General features: G+C 34.9%; 1 protein-coding gene across 8 annotated transcripts in view; it reads left to right on the plus strand.

Annotated features, from left to right (window-relative positions):
- LOC124642805 (trehalase-like) overlaps positions 1–21,621 on the plus strand; it is a 71,381-nt gene that overhangs the window by 29,055 nt on the left and 20,705 nt on the right. For 7 of the 8 annotated variants that reach the window (XM_047181466.1, XM_047181464.1, XM_047181462.1 and 4 more), the window contains exons 2-7: positions 13,882–14,231; positions 18,322–18,459; positions 19,059–19,171; positions 20,033–20,188; positions 20,716–20,881; positions 21,282–21,434. In XM_047181466.1, the coding sequence (XP_047037422.1) occupies positions 14,143–14,231; positions 18,322–18,459; positions 19,059–19,171; positions 20,033–20,188; positions 20,716–20,881; positions 21,282–21,434 (815 nt within the window). In that variant the 5' untranslated portion in view covers positions 13,882–14,142. Of the gene's footprint in view, positions 1–13,407; positions 13,532–13,881; positions 14,232–18,321; positions 18,460–19,058; positions 19,172–20,032; positions 20,189–20,715; positions 20,882–21,281; positions 21,435–21,621 lie in introns of those variants that run through there. The other variant, XM_047181463.1, reaches the window with a different exon arrangement.

Below are 21,621 nucleotides of genomic sequence, written 5' to 3' on the forward strand. Positions count from 1 at the left end.
ACATTTCGTATAGCTTTGTAGTAGTCATGACGTATAAGCGCGACTGACAGTTTAGAAAAAATAGATTCTTTCTAATTTTGAGCATAAATCTTCTCGTTTAAGACCATTTGGAGTCTTTTAAATTATTTTGCATATGTAATTAGTAACGTTTAAATATATATTATTTTCTCTAATATATTCAGCATAATGAAAACGCCTCTTTTAAGCCGGATATAGGAAGCTAAACTGGAAGGTGATCTAGAATAAAGTTTGTGATTAATTTTCTGTCAAAAGGAAGGTCAAGTGTGCAAAATGACAGACGTAAATAGGAAGTTAGGCCAAGCCCAGAGTAATTCAAGAAGAAAAATGTGTAGGCACACCATCAGATACGGTGTACCTACTACATGGCTACTTTATGACCTGGGACTTTAGACATGTGCTATATTTCGTAGTCTTAATAACAAAAAAAAATCCTATTAAAGTTTAGGAAATAATACGGATTCGGTTTATTACAAAAGCGAATACGGATTTCTTTACGCTTATGTAACAGAAAAGTTAGGGCTGTATTTTCGAAATATAATTTTAGATACGTAAAATTGCTCCTTCAGGAGAAACGGAAATTTCGAAGAAACCTAATCAATGGTAGAGATTCGGTCCAAGTATTTTCCCTCGGTTTCAACCGCATGATACGTGTGCCCGAAAAAAATATAGCCTGTATGACCTGAGATAGTGTAGCTCTTCAACAGTGAATAATTTTTTGGTTCAATAGTTTCATAGCAACAGGGTATTAACCATGAAAACAAAAATATTTCCTCTTTACAGTACTTATTAGTATATGTAGATTATTTACAAGTAGGTACCTAAAGCCGTGATCTACATTATTCCAGCCAACAAAACTTCTAGTTTATAGAACAATGGCTGTCCAAAACCTAGGCGATGACGTCATAGTTATGTAACTGTGTTACTAGCTAGAGGTGAATTGAGTTCAAACCACGTCATTACGCGTCAGCACGATATTTTGTTGCAAATATAATGAATACCTTACCTATACTTACTTATGAGTAATTAATTTTCTATGCTTGCGTATTTGTACCTATGTGTCTGGCATACAATACATTAGATATGATAACTTTTCAATTATTTATTGTTCTACACCTACTATACTTCTATTATTATTATTACTAGCCTATAATGTCCCACTGCTGGGCAAAGGCCTCCTCATCCCGCTTCCACACTTCTCGATCCCTCGATCGAGTCCACCAGTCCCGACAGTAGGCGTCCAGTTCGTCTCGCCATCTCTTCCGGGGCCTACCCCGCCTGCGGTGTCCATCCTGGGGCGTCCACTGGGTGACTATACTTCTATACTAATATAATAAAGTTTTTAGTTTCTTTATTAGTAGTTAATAAGCCGAAGGCTCGAAAATAGTGGACCGATTTGAAAAATTCTTTCACTGGAGTGGAGCTAGACTATCTCCTAGTAACAGCCTATATTTTGTACTGGTACGGAAAGTATGTAGTTCCCCTAGGCCTCAGGTAAACCGTGGGGAGCAGCTAGATAGGCATAATTTTTTAAGAGACACTGCAAACTTTTAGTCTGCCGATAGTTTTATCGCCCTCATAATTCAGGATGGGGGCAAAATGACACTGCGACCATTATAAAGATCAGCGATGATTGTAAGAGCACAACCCGAATAAAATAGTTCATTTAACCTACTACTAAGAGATCGATGACCCATTAAAAACTCTACCTCGATTACAAATGCTTAACTTTATAAATAAATTGCTGTTACACTATCCAATCACGCGATCACCTAGTGCAGTATATTGTACAACGGCACTCAAAATTAACGATAGGGTCATTGAACCTCAAATTTTGGTATTACGACCACGTTCTACCTGCATGGTCTTTGTCTATGGCCATCTGTCATCTGTCAAATTTTTTCTTGACTTTTTTTGTAGGATGACATATTAAGCCAGTGCGTCGTTCTAAATTTAAAGGACAATGCTATTCTTTGTATGGAAGTTGGGCTCAAGAGTTGCCCACAGTAACTGCATAGTGTATTATGTTCCATAGGCTTATAGGTCCCAGACCGAAATATTTCGAAATCTATCCCAGGAGTCCTGAGAAAAACTGGTTTGACTCTTATTCAATATTACGAAAAATATGCTTACGAACTCTTAACTATTCCACTTTTATTACCTTAATTGAAATGCATTATAATATTAATCGATAAATACGAGGTATTGAACGAGATTTTTTTTTTACCGACTTCTAAAAATGGAGGATTTTCTCAGTTCGTTTGTATTCTTTTTACGTAAGTACGTGCATAACTCCGTCGTTTACCAACCGATTTAAACAATCATTTTATTGTTTGAAAGAATTTACTTTCCAAATGGTTCCTTTGTTATTCGGTCCAGGGTCTGGTGATAGAAACCTTAAAACAATAGGGAAATCTCGGAAATTGTAAGCACATATCGAATAAAAACTTGTCATTTGGGTATATGTCTCCGACACCACAAAACAGTGGAGGTTAAGACCTGACCTGACGGTGGAGACGACAGTGAGACGAGGGAACTCCTCAACGGTATCTATTTACTACCTCGTGTTCGAGCTTATTTTATTTGTCTTGATAAGATTTTTCCATTGCCATTACGGATATTAATTGCATGACGCTACACGAACTTAGGACTGATTGTGGTAGATAGAGACTGAAAAGCAAGAGAAACAACAGTTACTTTTTAATTTTTTTTTTTTTCCTGTTAACAGTGAAACCACTAACTATCTGAATATTATTTCAAGAAAAGAGGTTGTTAGGTTTGTGGCTGCTTAAAATGGCTTGCTAACAATGGCTGGCTAACATTAGAACCGGTTTTTCTCGGGACCTCTGGGACCGATTTAAAAAATATTTGGATTCCGTCTTAAGAGTGAAGTAAAGAACCTATCTTAACCATTCCCACTACTGGGCAAATGGCTTGGGCTTTATAAAGTGACTGTTCAAGTTTAACATTAGAACCGGTTTTTTTTCGGGACCTCTGGGACCGATTTCCAAAATATTTGGATTTCGTGTTAACAGTGCAGTAAAGAACCTATTTCGACCACTTTCACTGCTGGGCAAATGGCTCAGGCTTTGTTAAGTGACTATCTATGGAGAACATTTGAACCGGTTTTTTTCGGGACCTCTGGGACCAATTTCCAAAATATTTGGATTTCGTGTTAACAGTGAAGTAAAGAACCTATTCTAACCATTCCCACTACTGGGCAAATGGCTTGGGCTTTATAAAGTGACTGTTCAAGTTTAACATTAGAACCGGTTTTTCTCGGGACCTCTGGGACCGATTTCCAAAATATTTAGATTTCGTGTTAACAGTGAAGTAAAGAACCTATTCTAACCATTCCCACTACTGGGCAAATGGCTTGGGCTTTATAAAGTGACTGTTCAAGTTTAACATTAGAACCGGTTTTTCTCGGGACCTCTGGGACCGATTTCCAAAATATTTGGATTTCGTGTTAACAGTGCAGTAAAGAACCTATTTCGACCACTTTCACTGCTGGGCAAATGGCTCAGGCTTTGTTAAGTGACTATCTATGGAGAACATTTGAACCGGTTTTTTTTCGGGACCTCTGGGACCGATTTCAAAAATATTTGGATTTCGTGTTCAGAGTGCACTATGGAACCAGCTGGAACTACTCCCACTGCTGGGCAAACTTTGAGCCCAGACCCTGGCATTGTCCTTTTACAAATGGTCCTTTCAGAAATTGCTCCTTTTATGATTAGTTTATATTTATGTAGATATAATATAATTAACGCTTTTAAAATGGTGTAGGAATTAGGATGAAAACAAACTTCTAGTAGGTATGGAAAATGGATGACATTTATTTTCGACAAAACCTAATTTATTTATTTCTAAAAGTATTTGTAGGTACCTACTAACAACAGTGACCTCCTTACAGAAATGCGAACATACTTTATTGCAAATACTCAACCTCGAATGTTGAAAGTAAATTAAAAGGTGTTTGTTCTAAAACCTTGGCTTTGATACAATTCGTCAATCGTTAGTTTTTGACACCTTAACATAATTAAAGAAGTATCAAATTAACATATCTTTTAAAAGGAATTTAATATACCCAAATTCTACGCTTCTACAATATTTTTCCAAAATCTGATAACTCTTTGAAATAGTGCGTTCAAACTAACTCTTCTGCTTTATAATATTAGTTGGTATAATTTTCCCTTAAAAATGAAAGATTAACTACCGATAAGGGTGCTCAGAAAACGGGTATTATCAGTAATAATAGAAATTAAAGTAGGATTTTCTTTACAAATGTCTTCGGGCCAAAGTCCACTATTCTAACAACATGTTTTCAAGTAACCCGATGCATTCTGACCCTAAGGAACAAAGTCCAAACAACATTCTAAAAACTCAGTGAAACTTTTCCGCAATTAATAATTAGTAATAAATTAATTATTATCTTTAACCTTTGAGTAAGAGCTGATAACTTTAGACCGTATATCAAAGGTGAAGTTCAAAATACCAGAATCTTACATGTGACGTCACAGTTCACATGATAGTGAGTGTATCAGTGACTGCCAATGTTTATTTTGTAGACACGCCTTCTTTTACTACTAGTTAAATTAGTAATTTAGCGTGGCTTTGATGTCACGTTTCGAAGGCATTAGTACTTGCTTTACCAGGATAAAAATGGTAAGAGTTTGTTTAGTAAATACTACAGATAACTTAGAAGTTAGAACCCTAAAGCGGCTGAATCGATTGAGATGAAATTTAAATTAAGGTAGACCCTGAAGACAGTAGAAGGGGAGACTTTGAAATAGGTAGCAATAATAAGTCTTAGATGTACCTACTAACCCTAAACTACTTTGGGAACGTTGGGTAACAAATGTTACGATTTAGCAACCATTTATTTACACAAAACATATTATGAACTATTTTAAGACAATATTATATAAGTTTTTAGTACAAATGTTTCTGCCAAAAAGTCGTAGTAATTAACGCTCAGAAACTTACTGTAGGCGACAAGGTTCTCCACTAATAGATACATTGTGAAAACTAAATGTAGGTTGACATTATTTTCAACCATCACCTTAACTTCACCTATATTAATTACCAGATATGATGAGATATGTGTTCACCCACGTCTCGTAAGAATGCTCCTTCCTCAACCGTGTAAGAAATGTCCTTGGCTCTAGTAGACTCTATCTGTGTTACAATTTCATTTGAATCGATTTAGTAGTTAATAACTTAGCTTTTAAGTATAAATTTGTTATGTGTAGCAAAGAATAAAAGGCTTTTTATATTTTATATTTTTTATAACCAAGCTTTTGTTTGAAAACCCTACAGATTCACTATTTAAGGATGATAATTTTTTCTATAATGATATCGTCTCGATAAAGAATGGTTAGGTATTCGTTGTCGAGACAATGAGTCAACATCTTTAACAAGTTTGTGAGGATAAAAATAGAGCATGTAAAAATATTAACATTATCTTGCCGAAACTATTGAGTTTATTTGTTTTCTGTCTGTATTTGCCTGGTTATTCGCAGAAACTGTGACTCAATTTATTTTATGCACCATTTTAGAAAACATATTTTACGTATATTTTTCACTGACTCCTAGATCGAAAAGTACCTTAACATTGTTTCCAAATACCCCAATAAATTCATCATCACAAAACACAATTGAGAAATTTCCTTGCCCAAAACGTAGGAAATAATTAGTACCAGCCACTTAAAACCTGAAAACATAAAAAAAACTTCAATATGTCATCGACCTTACCTCCTGAAATCTCAACTCCTCAATCCTTCAGAAGTAAACATGGTAAATAAAAAACTCGTGGAAGATTCCGCACGTCACCCGTAACGATTGCCAAAAGTATAAATATTGTATCGAAGGTATTTTAAATGGTACTTATGTTTGATTTATTGTAAACAGATTGCGTTTTCATTTACCTGCACCCGGTTTCACTTAAATGTTAATCCTTGTCCTCAGTTATTTATTTCTTTCCATCATTACTTTCATTACAGGAATTACTACTAATTCAATAGTGTTCTTCATCTTTCTGCTCATTTGACGCAATATGTTTTCCGTTACCATTCTTCTCTGTAAGTTTGACATTTACTACTTTCTTATACATGTCATCTCTCAGATAATATCCATCCATCTTTTCTTCGATTTTCCTGTCCGTCTATCTCCGCTTTAAGGACACTTGCCTTTTCAATAAGCCTGTATTTCAACATCATCTTCCGAGCCTTTTCTCTCAACTATGTTGGGGTCGGCTTCCAGTCTAATCGGATGTAGCCGAGTACCAATGTATTCTGTATTTCAACATGCTGTTTTTCCTTTAAATTGATTGTTTTTTCCAAAACAACGTATTTTCCTTGCCAAGTCGTTTCATTTTCTGTCTTATTTTTGTGCCTGAATATCTTTTTAGTGTTTGTGATAAAGACAACAGTGCTTCTGACACGATCAGCTTAATTAGCATTTTGTTTATTGGTTTTACTTACGTCATGTGACTGTTTACGTGACGTATTTATATTGTTTGTTACTTAATTTACGTGCTCCTCAGCAAAAAGAAATATTTTTACATAGTTATGCTATTTCTTTCTATTGAAATGTTCTTTCTTTAATCAGCTTGTTACCTTTTTGAATATTTCTCTGTTGCTGTTATTGTCCTTATTTTTTTATCAATGAGTTGAATTATGTAGGTAGCAAGACTAATGCAAATAACAAAGCCATGTACGTTATCAATAATCAGCTAGTTCTATTTATTTTTATCGGCAAACCAAATTGTATATCGTAAAACAAGCATAGAATGCACAAACTTCAATTAAAACAGCAGTTGGGTAATTCCCCAAATAAATATTTTTTTCCTGCTGTATCAAACATTTCGAAGAAACCTGAAACTCAATATGATATAAATTAACAACTTGACTGATTATGACAAATTATTTCTTACAACATACTCAATCAGCTCTTGAAATGAAGCTGTTGACACTTCCCTTTAAATATCAGAGCTTAATGGTCCTCTAAATTATTTGCTATCAAAGTAATCATCATCATCATCCTCCTGCCCTTATTTCCAATTATATTTCAATACTCTTCTATCTAGTGTCATCTCACACTATTAACATTCTTTCTAACCATTTCGACTTTTACATAATCCATCCTTTTTAAACGGTTTTATTTAGCTTACCCCGTTTGTTTTATTTATTATTTATTCATTCTTGGGTCAAATTTAGTAATTCAAATTTCACCCTCTTCCTGTCAACCGATTAATCTGAAATTTTGTATACACCTTTAATTCCGATGACAATACAATATAGTAATATCAATAACATTGTAAATCCAATATGGCCGCCGGCACAAAATGGCGGATAACGTAGATTTTATCAATCCCATCAATATGGGTATCAAATGAAAGGGCTCAACAAGCAGAATACAATATACTATAAAAAATTGAAATCCAAGATGGCGGCCGCTACAAAATGGCGGATAACGTAGGTTTTATCAATCCCATCAATATGGGTATCAAATGAAAGTTCTCAACCAGTAGAATACAATGTACTATATAAAATTAAAATCCAAGATGGCGGCCTCTACAAAATGGCGGATAACTTAGGTTTTATAAATCCCATCAACATGGGTATCAAATGAAAGGACTCAACAAGTAGAATACAATTTACTATAAAAAATGAAATCCAAGATGGCGGCCGCTACAAAATGGCGGATAACGTAGGTTTTATCAATCCCATCAATATGGGTATCAAATGAAAGTTCTCAACCAGTAGAATACAATGTACTATATAAAATTAAAATCCAAGATGGCGGCCTCTACAAAATGGCGGATAACTTAAGTTTTATAAATCCCATCAACATGGGTATCAAATGAAAGGTCTCAACAAGTAGAATACAATTTACTATGCAAAATTGAAATCTAAGATGGCGGATAACGTAGGTTTTATCAATCCCATCAATATGGGTATCAAATGAAAGGGCTCAACAAACAGAATACAATATACTATAAAAAATTAAATCCAAGATGGCGGCCGCTATAAAATGGCGGATAACGTAGGTTTTATCAATCCCATCAACATGGGTATCAAATGAAAGGTCTCAACAAGTAGAATACAATTTACTATGCAAAATTGAAATCTAAGATGGCCGCCGCTACCAAATGGCTGATAACAATTTTTTATCAATCCCACCAATACGGGTATCAAATGAAAGGGCTTCACAAGTAGAAAACTGTCAGTAACTCCAGCGGGGCCCAACAGGGCCAAGGCCTGCCTGGGCTGCGAGATTGTTCGAAAGAGTTACCGCGGCCCTGGTACATAAAAGGCCTACGACGGAACAAAACGGTTTCTAGTCAAGAGTCTGACACTCCCTCACCGCTGCTGACCCACAGCAGGAGAGGTCATGTGATGATTTTTGGGGTTGTTAAAAAAAAAAGTATCTGGAAGGGCTATGTATTGAGGAATTAGATTGTAATAAATTGTCAGGTAAGAGACCGTGTAATAATGATACACTAAATGAATTAGATAGAATGAGGAATATTCGGTACGCATTTTCATTAAATACTAAAAACTAGAAAATAAAAAATCGGTAAAAAAACTTTTAAGTTAAACGGTTTTATCTTATGTGCACTGAAAACTAGAAAATAAAAAAATAGTTACTTACCTGTCAACCTACGTAGGTGGTCCCGGTCATATTAAACTAAAATAAAAACGTGGGGCCCCTGTGAAATCCTACCTATGGCAAAGCATATCTTTATACTTTGGTAGATCATGAGCTCGGCGTTCGCTGGTGAAGCCGCTACGGCTGATTATTGATTGTCAAAATCTTCAGTTACGATTATAGTAAGTCGATGCAATCCACACCTATTATACCTCTAGAAGAAAGTACTACAGCAATAGTTAATGGGCCCCACGTTTTTATTTTAGTTTAATATGACCGGGACCACCTACGTAGGTTGACAGGTAAGTAACTATTTTTTTATTTTCTAGTTTTCAGTGCACATAAGATAAAACCGTTTAACTTAAAAGTTTTTTTACCGATTTTTTATTGTCCTCTTCCACTGTATCCATCCACGTTCACGCCCAAGACCTCTAGCGGAATTATCGAATTTGATTTCTCACCTTATTATCCTTCCAATCCTTACTTATATATTATACTTAATGGTACTTCTAGATCCTTCGATTTAAATCCGTGCTTGGGAATACTTTTCCAACAATGGTCATTCTTTCTGTAATAGTAACACACTTACAAAGTCATCAATATCATCATTGTGTAATCTTCAGCATATTCACATTTCATCTGCCTATCTTCCGATCACCTGTCAGCAATTACTTAATCGCTCATCACACTTTCCACATCAATCATTCTAATTTTGTCTCTGACGTCATTCTTAGGGGGTGTGACCGTGTGATCTCTTGGAGGGAAGCCAGATAGATGGTCAAATGGCACGTGGTCTTCCGTCCGTGGGTGGGGTCCGTCACGTGAAACAATTGTACACGTCAAATGAACTGCAATTGTACTTGTAATTACGTGTAAAGGGGAGGTAGACTTTTGTAGTAAACAACGCTCACGCGTAAAGGTACTTGGATGATGGGATGCAGTTGTTTATTGTTTTTTATTTAGATCTCACGTTGCATTCTTAGGTCTTAAAGGACCAGACTGTAATTGTCCTTTGCTTGTTTAACACATAGCTGCAGTTTTTAAAACAGAGCTCCCTTTATCATTTTCAACTGTATATTGGGCAGTTGATCCTTGTAATTTGTATCGCCGTGATAAAATCTAAAATATCTTTCAGTCTTAACGAGATAGGATCAGTGACTCTTAGACCTGATCCTAGGTTGTTAAACATCGATTACCATATCTCAGTTTCTGCAGACACGTGAATCAGTCAATTGGTAAATGTGTGTCGTCATGAAAAATCTGAAGTTTCTATGCACGAGTAGTAAACTTTTTATTAAACAAAAAGACAATCGATGTATACGTCAAGTCATTAGGATCGATTTCCTTACAAGTTTAAACCTTAACCTTATGTTCTTTTTCCTTGATAATAAAAGTAGAACTATTATAGAAATTAATGCCTTCTATTTAAATGCGGACAATTTAAATTTCTCTAGGAATGCAGACGTGTAGTGATGTCAATATGGCGACATACAAATGATAAATAATGATTGAAGTTCAGTAAGATCAATTTTATATTTAAACTCTATTGAACCTACTGACCGACTGCCTTAAATGAATTGGTGCTATTTATAGGACAAGTGGTCTCATAAATACTTAGATACAACTATTGATTTCCTGTGGTGTTACTCGATTTCTGGAGCGACAAGTTCACGTTCAAAATCTTATGTATCAACAAGCCATTTATTTGGAGGAAATGGTTTGTATTTTGCAAGATTTTCATAACATTGGACTTTTTTTGTTTTAGTGGGAAATCATCAAATTTTAATGACACCTCCCTCTGTGGGTGCAGCGTGAGGGAGTGTCAGACTCTTACTGACTAAAACCTATCATGTTCCTTCTGGAGCCCTTTGTAAACCAGGGCCGTGGTAACTCTTTCGAACAATCCCGCAGCCCTGGCAGGAAACTAAAGAATACCTAAGATAGGCATTATACAGCATGATAGCAGTTTCTTAAATTCTTACTAATCTATGTTGGTTCCCTATTATTTCATTATGACGTACAAAGCAGATTTATCCATCACATTGGCCTGGACGTTTCTCATATGGCACTCGAATGTTCCTATATGTCTCCTTGGCCAAAGGTAGGACAATTTTCCAATTGACAAGACGCAATTGTTCGTAAATGATGGGTTGTCGTCTTACTGTTCCGTATACATTACAACGGGAGGATTTTTTTGAATTTTCCACACTGACGGACTTTATAGTAGGATTATTTATAGTTTTTTCCCTCTGATTTGTTCTGGGAGTCGTTTTTATTTAACTTAAGTTAGTTTAATAGTTTTCCTCAGTACCTATGTGTAAAAGTATATTCTTGACTGTAATCTTATCTCATCGTATCTTTTTGAATTTATTTAAATATTTTAAGTATATTCTATGTATAAAACAAGCACATTTTCAGATGATTTTGTTTCCTTAGTCATACGTTACATAATATAAACAATGGAAAATATATGAACAATAAAAGTCTAGTGATGCGTATACCGTATAACTGATTTATAGCATCGATAAAGAATTATTCGCATAAATCATCAAACAGTAATTTTCCTTTATTTGCGAAACGTATTAAAATAAGGAATTTTAATAAAAAAACATCGTAACTCTTAACTTGAATTTAATGGGAGGTCCTTTGAAAATCTCTGAATGTTCTTTTTGTAGTTTTTTTTTAATGTTATATACGAACCATTGCCATTCACGTTTATAAAACTAGTGGGTACGATTCTAGTATGACTCTTGCATCTTCAAGAAAATAGATAAAAATTACGTTGAAGTAATAAAAGGTATAAATAAAGACATACATTTATAATAATTTATTAAAATATGAATCGTTTGCGGTCGTAAAGAGTAGCCTTGACTTGCATTAGAATGCAACGGTGAAGAAATTATGTAACTTTGCAGTATGCAAGTACATAGCTTATTATACGGAAGACAGATCGGTGAATACCTATCGTAAATTAACTTGAAATAGAATTCTTGCTTAAAGAATACAAAAGCCTAGAAGTTTTAAGTGACAGACTCTAGCCAAGAAGAAGCAAATGAAATGAAAGAATACAGCAATATGAATAATATTTGAATGATTCGCGTCTCATTTTGATTCATGATACATTTTTCTTGAACCGCATCCAAAACTCTTAATTTGTTGACTGATGATCCGACTTTCTTCTATGAGTGAGAAGTAACATTGATTGTCTGTGGCATGTATTGACCACTATACCATCTAAGTTAATCTACTATTAGATTTGTGTCTTCCAGCATCGAGATTTTCAAAGGTTCTTCCTCTTCCAAAATGCTATCTAAGATTTCAGTTGATGGATCCCATAATTTTAGCTAAAGCAGGATGTTATTTGCATCCCACATTTTCTCCTGCATCCGATGCCTATATTGGTATCGCGTCATCTGCAATCATTTTGATTGGACAATCGTTTCGCATGGCGGGTTCACTACGGATCTATCGGGACCCTATCCTGGGGTCCTGAGGTGACCTTGTCAGGTGTTTCGCGTGTTATTTGACCTTTGGTGTTGTGTGAAGTCTGTGAAAACATTCCTTAATATATATCGAATGTACGTTTTTTTGGACTATTTTCATTTGAATCTTAATTCATGGATTGGTTTATTGTTGGTTCTGTTTTCTGGGGTAATTATGACGAAACTGGTTATTCTTTGATTCTTATCGTCCTCTAAGTTTCATTTAATTATAGTTTTTTCTCTAATAATATTTCTTGAGACCTTTATTACCCCCATTTATTACTTACTGTAAATTTTCTTCTGGGGTAATGAAGACCATATTTACATTTTAGTCTTTCCAAATAGTTCCATTTGTTCAGAAAGTAGTCATATAATAGCACTTGTTTTTCACATTGCATCAACTTACACTGCACGTGACTCAACACATAAAACTGACAATTCAGCACAAAATTCTACCGATTCTGTCTTTCGTGTGCTAATTCTAATAATTCTGACGTCACAATGCAAAGCTCAGCAGTATATATTTATAGATTGTCGAGTTAAACACGATACGGTCCATGTTTCCTTTTGTTTTGTTAATCGCGCCTATTGTGGTGGTTATGTGTGCTAGGCGCAAAAATAACGATTTGTCCACGAGTCTATCAAATGTGACGGTGGTTCATGTGGTGGTTCCTAAAGCATAATATTATTAATTTCAATATCTACGTTATCACGGGTAAATATTATCTGTTATGTTGCTGGTACCACAGAAATGCTCGTTATTTGTTGTTGCTACGCAATTGTGTCCTTGAAACTCTAATCCAATATATTTTGTATCGCTCATTGTTTATTAGAGTGAATTAGCTTTTCCTATTTATGAATTACCATGCTGATTATATTTGGAGCACAATAACTATCAATTAACTTAATTTTCGCCTATCTTGTCGTAAACTTAACCAACGTTTCCGATTATGTAATTAATCCTCTTACCATCACTGTTGATTTTATTCTTATCAGTTACATAAACCTTTGCATTAATCTGGATTTTAAGTTGAACCTCCATTGAACCTCAGTTTTACCACGTTCCCACCAACGAAGGTTGAGTGCATCTGAAGCATCTTTCATTAGACACACGAGCACATGGTCAACACACTGGTCCTATTGAGCTCAATGTCTGGTCCTAACGGCACCACTCACGTGTCTGGTCCTTTTAGCCACTCACACTTGACTCCTACGTCACCCACATTGTGACAACCGAGAATACAATGCACAATTGTTGACTGACAATTGACATCCGCCTGCTGAATCGAACAGACCGCTGATTTTAGATTCTGGATTACTTTTATGTGTTTTACTTCAGTATTAAATTCATTGTGATTGTTTAATTAATTAGTACTATGGTAAGCTTCATTTTTTGTATTCAAATCTGGGTTAAGGTTTCGTGAAGTAGGCATTTTTGTGTTTCTACTTGTAACTTTAGTATGTACATACCTGTATCATCCTTCTTATGAATGATTCTGAAAATTTTTATCCATTCATGTCTATTATGTGCATTGTCTTCGATACGTTTTGCTGTATCATGATTATATGCCAGTGTTATTAGAATAAAATAATTATACACTTTGATTTGTGATTGGTCGGGAGCGGTGTTACAATTTGTAGGTTGTTAAAGTGTGCGTCTCTGTTCAGAATTATTTTTCTTTTTCTAAATAAGTTTGAATATGTCTAATATTGTGTCTCCTTGTTCCAGGTTTGCAATGTTGACTTCTAAGCTGTGAAGTTACTTCGTCAGCATACCGACCAAAATGACCATTCAGCCATTTCGAAGGAAGTCATTTAAAATTCTTAGCACTTACCTTAATACGTAAAAGACTCAAAAAATATAAACTCGAATAAAACTTTATTTAATTTTTAAGTAGTGCTATTTTGTTCCTGTTATTTTATTAACGAGTGATATTAGTGTAAGTTTAGTGTTGTGCCATTGTCGATAGTTTTTTGTCGATAAGTGAAGATGTATAGTATAATGTGGAGTGTATTTGCTGCGATTCTTGGAGTGGCTTCGGCTATGGACCGGAGTCACTTGCCACCGACCTGTTCTAGGTGAGTAGTAACTATAACTTTATTTATTTCCATTTCATTTGGTACAAAAGATCTTGAATTTTATAAGTAGACGTTTGCAGTGAAAGTACATATGTCTAAATCGAAGTCATGACAAGAAAATAACTGATAAAAATTATGTCTCACGAATTTTAAACATCACGTTAAACCAGTGACTATTTGCTACATGCTTTTCAGTCTATTGTTATTGTCGTGTCGTTTAATTGTTGATGATGACAACTGCCTTCCAAAAAAACTGTGGTTCTCGATTCACCGTATTTTTAATATATTTAACAATTACTGTTAAAATATTTCTGAATTGAATAGGGTTCTATTGTCTGTTACTACTAAATGCACGTGAAACAGTGCATAAGTACGAGCCATGCTATATTGCTAACTAAAACAATTTCTATAATGCCTTACACGTGATTCATAATTATTTTATACTACCCATACCTACGTACTAACATAGTTTTTTTATAGGCACTGAATAGTCTTCATGAAACCTATAAATATTATGGCGAGGGTAATATTTTATAAATAAATGCTAGTCGTATTGAATGAAAAATATTTTAGGTACCTATTTTATACGTATGGAAAACATAGGTAATTCTTGCATAATAGAAGCATAATAGGAAAAGAATTTAATAATATTTTCTAGTATTCAGAACTGTTAAGTATTTATATTATTTTCCTTTACCTCATCTATGTATATCTTTACAAATGTAGAAGTAGATATTTTTTCAGTAAGTCTGACAACAGTCTAACCAAGGGGTATTGGGTTGCCCGGGTAACTGGGTTGAGGAGGTCAGATAGGCAGTCGCTCCTTGTAAAGCACTGGTACTCAGCTGAATCCGGTTAGACTGTTAGAAAAAGGCTCGGAGGAAAGAAAGTAGATATTTTTGTTTGAATATGAAAAATTATTACTGTGTGCTCACTTACAGCGGAAGTCTTAAGGCTATTTTTGATGGGCTGCGGGTTGTTCGAAAGAGATACCGCGGCCCTGGTACATAAAAGGCCTATGACGGAACACGACGGTTTTTAGTCAGTAAGAGTCTGACACTCCCTCACCGCTGCTAACCCACAGCGGGAGGGGTCATTTGATGATTTTTGACGTCGGAAAAAAAAAGGCTATTTTTGATCTGGTTATGCGAAGTAGTTCCCACGTAACGTTTCCGATTTTTTAGTTTTTGCCACGAGTAAACCCTAGTTTCTACGTTGTAATAATTCGTAGGATTGTCTTGAGATTAATGTTACAAGCCACGAGTACTACCCACTCAGAACTAAGTGAAAGACTGTACACATTCATACAACTTTAACGAGACATTACAAACAGTCGCTTTTTTATTTATTTACACCTACAGATAAATCTATCAGTAAGCTGTTTGCGTTGGCCACAGATCAAGTAGATCATGGCTACTCTAGAAGTGTTGTCGGAAGTGCACATCACTCTACTATTATGTCACGAGTATTGAAGCCACTACGGTTACGATGTTGTTTACAATAACACTAATTGCTGGACAATCATAATATTGCTGTTAATTAAATATTCATCGTTGAAACGAAGTTACAAAAACAAGTTTACCCATGTTACTTTTTGTATACATTTTTTGCTGCTTCATTTTCACACTACATATTAATTGCTAGACGTTGACGATACATAAATCTTTCTTAGACAAAATATTTACAGCAAAACTATTCGTATTGCAAAATGAATGTTTGCTCGCACGCGATCTTGCGAGAAAGTTGTCTTTCTTCCCCGGAAATGTTCAAACAGTTAATTTCAAGAGAGTACACAGTAACTGATGCTAGTAGATAATATATAAATTACAGATATATCACGTTATTGGATATAGATCAAGGGAGCGCGTGGTGGACGCGTGTCGGAAGCGCACTTGGCCTTGTCGTGACTGCGACTATGTCTCATCTAGAATGTGTATATCTATGTAAATGAATTACATTGTTGTTGTTATGAAGTTAAAAGTATTAAATTAATTGCGTTAAGTAAGCTACAGGGTATATACATGTATTGTCATTTGCCTAATTAATTTTTAGCTGTGTTTAAGGCTAATTTTCAATTATGCCTTCGCTTTTGCATAATATTTATAGTAATGATATGGGAACCGATTAATTATGAATTTATTTGGTACTTGTGGTAATTATAATTGTCTAACTCTGTAAAACAACCCTACTTGATAGTCGGTTAAACAAGTTGATAATATTGTTATGGTTCTACTTACGAAAAATATCGATATCGAAGAAGAAATCAAGACAATAAGTATAATATATAAGTATAGTATATAAGTACATCACTAGTTTCAAAGAATTTCTAAGAATAAAACCGCCTTGCTTATCAGCTGATTGGCACTCGTTTTATGTCGTGAAGTAAAAGTATACTGTAGTATTGAGTTACTACAATACGAGACACGAGATATTTCATACATATTGGCGAGCTGAGTTTATCTGCCTTGGCAATGCTGTTCCTAAAAGTCAATACTGGCAATTGTGACAAAAAACTGAGCCACCCTATAATAAAACGTGATTTTAAAACTCCGGCCAAGTGCGAGTCACAATCGCGCATGAAGGGTTCCGTACCATTACATATTTAGAAAACAAAAAAAATCACGTTTGTTGTATGGTAGCCCTCCAAAATATTTATTTAATTCTAGGTTTCAGTATTTGTTGTTATAGCGGCAGCAAAAATACATCATCTGTGAAAATTTCAACTCTCTAACTATCATGGTTCATGAGATACAGCCTGGTGACAGACGGACGGACGGACGGACAGAGGAGCAAAAACAATAGGGTCCCGTTTTACCCTTTGGATACGGAACCCTAAAAATTGCGGGTTTAGTACTAGGTTTAGAGCATCAACTTTATTTGAGACGATGGTTCAGTACTTTCTTAAAACCACGTTTAACAAAAAGGTGGTAGGCAATTAGGTATGCGTTTTTGTAAGTTGGGTTAAAAATATCGACCCATAATTTGTTTTTCGATTGATGAAGGGATCGAGAACAGCAAAAAACAAAAAAAAAAAAAACAAGTAAGTAAATGTAGGTAATCAAGTATATTGTTAATTAGTTTTGCAGTTATTAACTTTATTATATCCATAACTAAAACACAAGTATAGCTAGGTATAGGTAATGAGTTTTGTGTTATTGCCCTGATAATAAACATAATTTCATACTAGTCATATTAGCCGTGCGTGACTGATACAGAGTTGAAATACCTATAATAACTCTGTGTTTAATAGAGTACACTATGTTTACAACCTATTATTTATTTATTTATTTATGTTAACACGGTTTTACTAACCAATTACATTAACATATAAGTAACACACATAGTAATAAACAGACAAGATAACAAATGATAACACAGGCATAATAAAACATCTTACAAATAAAAATATAGCAAAAACGTACGTTCACTTTATACCTAGGTGTTGACAAAAATATGAATCCACAGAGCAGTTAGTGAAAAGTGAGTTAAAAACACAAAAGTCCTTTTGTAGCTACATCACGTAAATTTTCTATGTATGATTTAGTGGGCATTACGTACAGAGAAATAAAATAATAGGTAATCGTTATAAAATCGGGCCTGTACAAAGACAAAGACATTTATTTTTGCAAATATGGGTACAATAATATTGTTACATAAGGGTATCTAAATGATCCGCCATATTTTACCGATTGGCATGCAATATAAAATTAAAAAAATAAAAATGTTGAGCATAGAATTATTATAAGAATTAAAACTAAAATCTTTTTCTAATTAAATCTAAAATATTATAATACACTTTACTAACTAAAACTAATGTACTATTTTTTTAAAACGTGGTAATGTAATGGTAGCTCTCTCCAGCTCTTTGGTAGTGTATTAAAAATAATCGGAGCCATAGAGAACACAAACTTTTATTATTACTGTACCCACTTCATTATTTTATTCTGGACAAGTTACTTGCGATTTCCATTCCCTTTAATAAGCCGCAAAGTGCAGAGTATCTTCGATCCTCCATCAAAACAAGCTTAACACCTTATTATTCAATTATAGACTTTATCCCAATTAACTTAAGGTTCCTTCTCCATTTCAGCACCATCTATTGCCACGGCCCCTTACTAGACACGGTACAAATGGCGGGACTGTACAATGACTCGAAGACCTTCGTGGATATGAAGCTCAAGCTGTCTGCCAACATCACCATGGAACACTTTCAGGAGATGATGGCGAGGTAATCACTTGCTTTCATTTAGTATATAGAAGTTGGTTCATTTATAGGACTGGAAGGCCTATTTATGGATCTGCAGGTTCTGGTCATCGTGTCAGCGCGCCATTATTGGCGATCGGTTTGACAGCCAAAATAATTATTGAACTATAAGTACATATCAAACGCTGTCGTAAATACTTTCCTTTAAGCTGATCCTTAGCTTTAAAAAGAACGGATAAAATCATCACGTGTTTTTTTTTTCAATAATATTGACCTCCCTTTCTTATTCTATCTATCTATATGGAATATGGTAATCTTGGTCCAAGTCTCCACATATATTCTAGTATATTCTCCACATATATTCTATAGTCTGATAGCCCACCAATTTTAATCTAAATAAGCTTTTCGTTGCGTAATTATTAAATGTAATTGGGTATCCTCAACGGTTCATGAATCACAAAGAAAGCCTACCTAGGTATAGGATCAGTTGCTAATATTCTATACCCAATAGGTACTCTTTCTACCTAGCCTTTTCCCAACTATGCTGGATATCCAGTAAGTACTTAAGATATTATGAAAACGTATACCTAAACGTTTATTATATAATCTGTATATTTCTTCAGGACAGGTTCACACCCGACCAAGGCTGACATCCAGGAGTTTGTCAATCAGAACTTCGACCCTGAGGGCTCCGAGTTCGAGGACTGGCGGCCTACTGACTGGAAGGATAATCCTGGTGAGAATACATACTTACTACTTCTATATTCCGTTTGATCGTAGGCACTAAATTTAGAAAAACTTAATTTTTACTTTAGGGACAACATAAATTCACAGAAATATAATTTGAGTTTAAAGCTTTTCTTGGCATATATTCATTATTCCTAAGATTGATCCCATATATTAATCGAGGTTGTCAGCTACATTCTATAAAAGATATCTTGGGTCCATTCGTTTGAACTTAAAGAAATAACAAAAATACCTTACTCGTCTACTCAAACTTTTTGAAAATAAAGTACCAATTTCTATTGAAGGAATTGAGTAGGTATAATGTCCGTCTGTAGATCTTATTTTGTAAAAAGCATTGTATGCATGTAGCATGTAAAAGCATGTAGGTAAGTGTGACACAATAAATAAATAAAAATTACTGAAATAGAAAAATCGGTCATGGATGCACATTTTGATAAAGCTGACAAAATTTTCATTGTTCTAACTGCTGTTCTAAATTAATTATTTGATTAGGTCTAGCACTTAGTTTGCATAAATAAAAGAAAAGAAAATCAACAAAAATAACTTGTTCATTACGAGTATTTAGACAAATTATTATTCCACTTTTATAAGACCCTGTCTGTACAAGATGTTCCATGTAAAAAAATCTGCTTCATTAAACATTCCTGAAAATTGAAAATTTAACATTATATATTTTTTTTCTGACTAACTGCTGGGCAGAGGTACCAGACATACCAGCAAACATTCACAACACATAAGGATCTCAGACATTATAAACCAGGTTTTCTTACATAGTTTTACTTTCAAAACTACATCAAACTGTAGGTACCCAAAATAAATCAACATCTATATCTCATCTCTTTCCTTCCAGCATTTCTGCAAAACATCAAGGATCCTCTACTCCACCAATGGGCAGCAGAACTGAACCGACTGTGGCTGCAACTCGGCCGGAAGATGAAGCCGCACGTCAAGAACAACCAGGATCTGTACTCTATTATCTACGTGGATAACCCTGTTATAGTGCCTGGTGGGTTTTTAAGATCTATGCTTAAAATTATTGAGATTGGAGGTACATTTATCTAGAGTAAAAGATCTCTATTGATCTATTCTAAAAGAGTTTGTTTGGGTGAAATATATGTGGATTTGAGGGAGCGGTTGAAAACTTAAAATTATAATGTTAGATGGCGTATTTATTTAGGAAGGCCATTAGCTATTTTTTAGCAGCTTGTGTGAAGAAGTTTTTCACAGGACATGGGTGACACCGCTGATACGGCAGCATACATACTACAAGGATAATTTTCCAGGAGTGAAAGTTTGCGTAAAAAATTGCGTGTTTTTCGGAATATAGACAGTGCTGTAGAAAAATTCCACTTTGTTGTTGTTTGATTACAATCGCCTAAATGCGAAAAAGTAGCTGCTGACTGTTCTTTTGATGGGGCCTTCTAGACGTGTCCATTTTGTCGTAGTTCCTCAGAGACTACAAAACCCTGCACATCAGCTACTCATTTGTCATCTCCCAATTCAAATATTTACCTCATCATTTAAACTTTCCAGGTGGTCGTTTCCGAGAGTTCTACTACTGGGATTCCTACTGGATCATCAAAGGTCTGCTTCTGTCTGAGATGAGGGCCACAGCTAAAGGCATGGTGTCAAACTTCATGGATATTGTGGAGAGGATCGGCTTCATTCCTAATGGGGGGAGGATATATTATGCTATGAGGTTTGTTGAAATTTATACTTGGCTTAGAAAAGCGGTAGGTCTAAATGCCCGGATTTTACAATTGTCAGCTCTAAAACTTCTCATCGTCTGCCTATCTGATATCTTGAACCCAGTTGCCAAAGGTGTTTTTTTTTGGCACACCAACAGCATTACAAACTATAAAATATGTAAAGAATCATAAATGACAATAAAATTCTAGTTTACTTTGCTATGCCTATGATGAACATAGGTACCTAAGACTGGCTTCCGACTACCCTTAACGACTTCTAAAGATGTTCAAATAACAGCCGTGATCCACTAGTTTGATAATCGGAAACTCATCAGAAGTGATCGGTCGACCCATGTGGCTATCATACCTACTGCTCTCAAAAAAGTTATATTTTCTTCTGCACCATTTCAGATCACAACCTCCTCTGCTAATCCCCATGGTGAAGATAATACTAGATGATATGGACGACCTGGAGTACTTGCGCCAACACATACACACGTTAGACAGAGAGTATGATTACTGGATGACGAATCATACTGTGGAGGTGGACCATAATGGGCATAGGTAAGGAATTATTGGTTATGGAAGGTTTTAGAGTTAGAAGTAGGTATAATATAGAGGATGTATTTTGCCTTGTTTCTGTAAAAGAAACGATTCGTTTTGCATACTGAGGATAATTCATTGACATAAGCCTCATATAAAAAACTTCAAAGTACATAGGTATGCGTTTGTATGCAAAACAAATCGTTTG

This window comes from Helicoverpa zea, chromosome 25, assembly GCF_022581195.2.
Source record: "Helicoverpa zea isolate HzStark_Cry1AcR chromosome 25, ilHelZeax1.1, whole genome shotgun sequence".
Classification (NCBI taxonomy): Eukaryota; Metazoa; Arthropoda; class Insecta; order Lepidoptera; family Noctuidae; genus Helicoverpa; species Helicoverpa zea.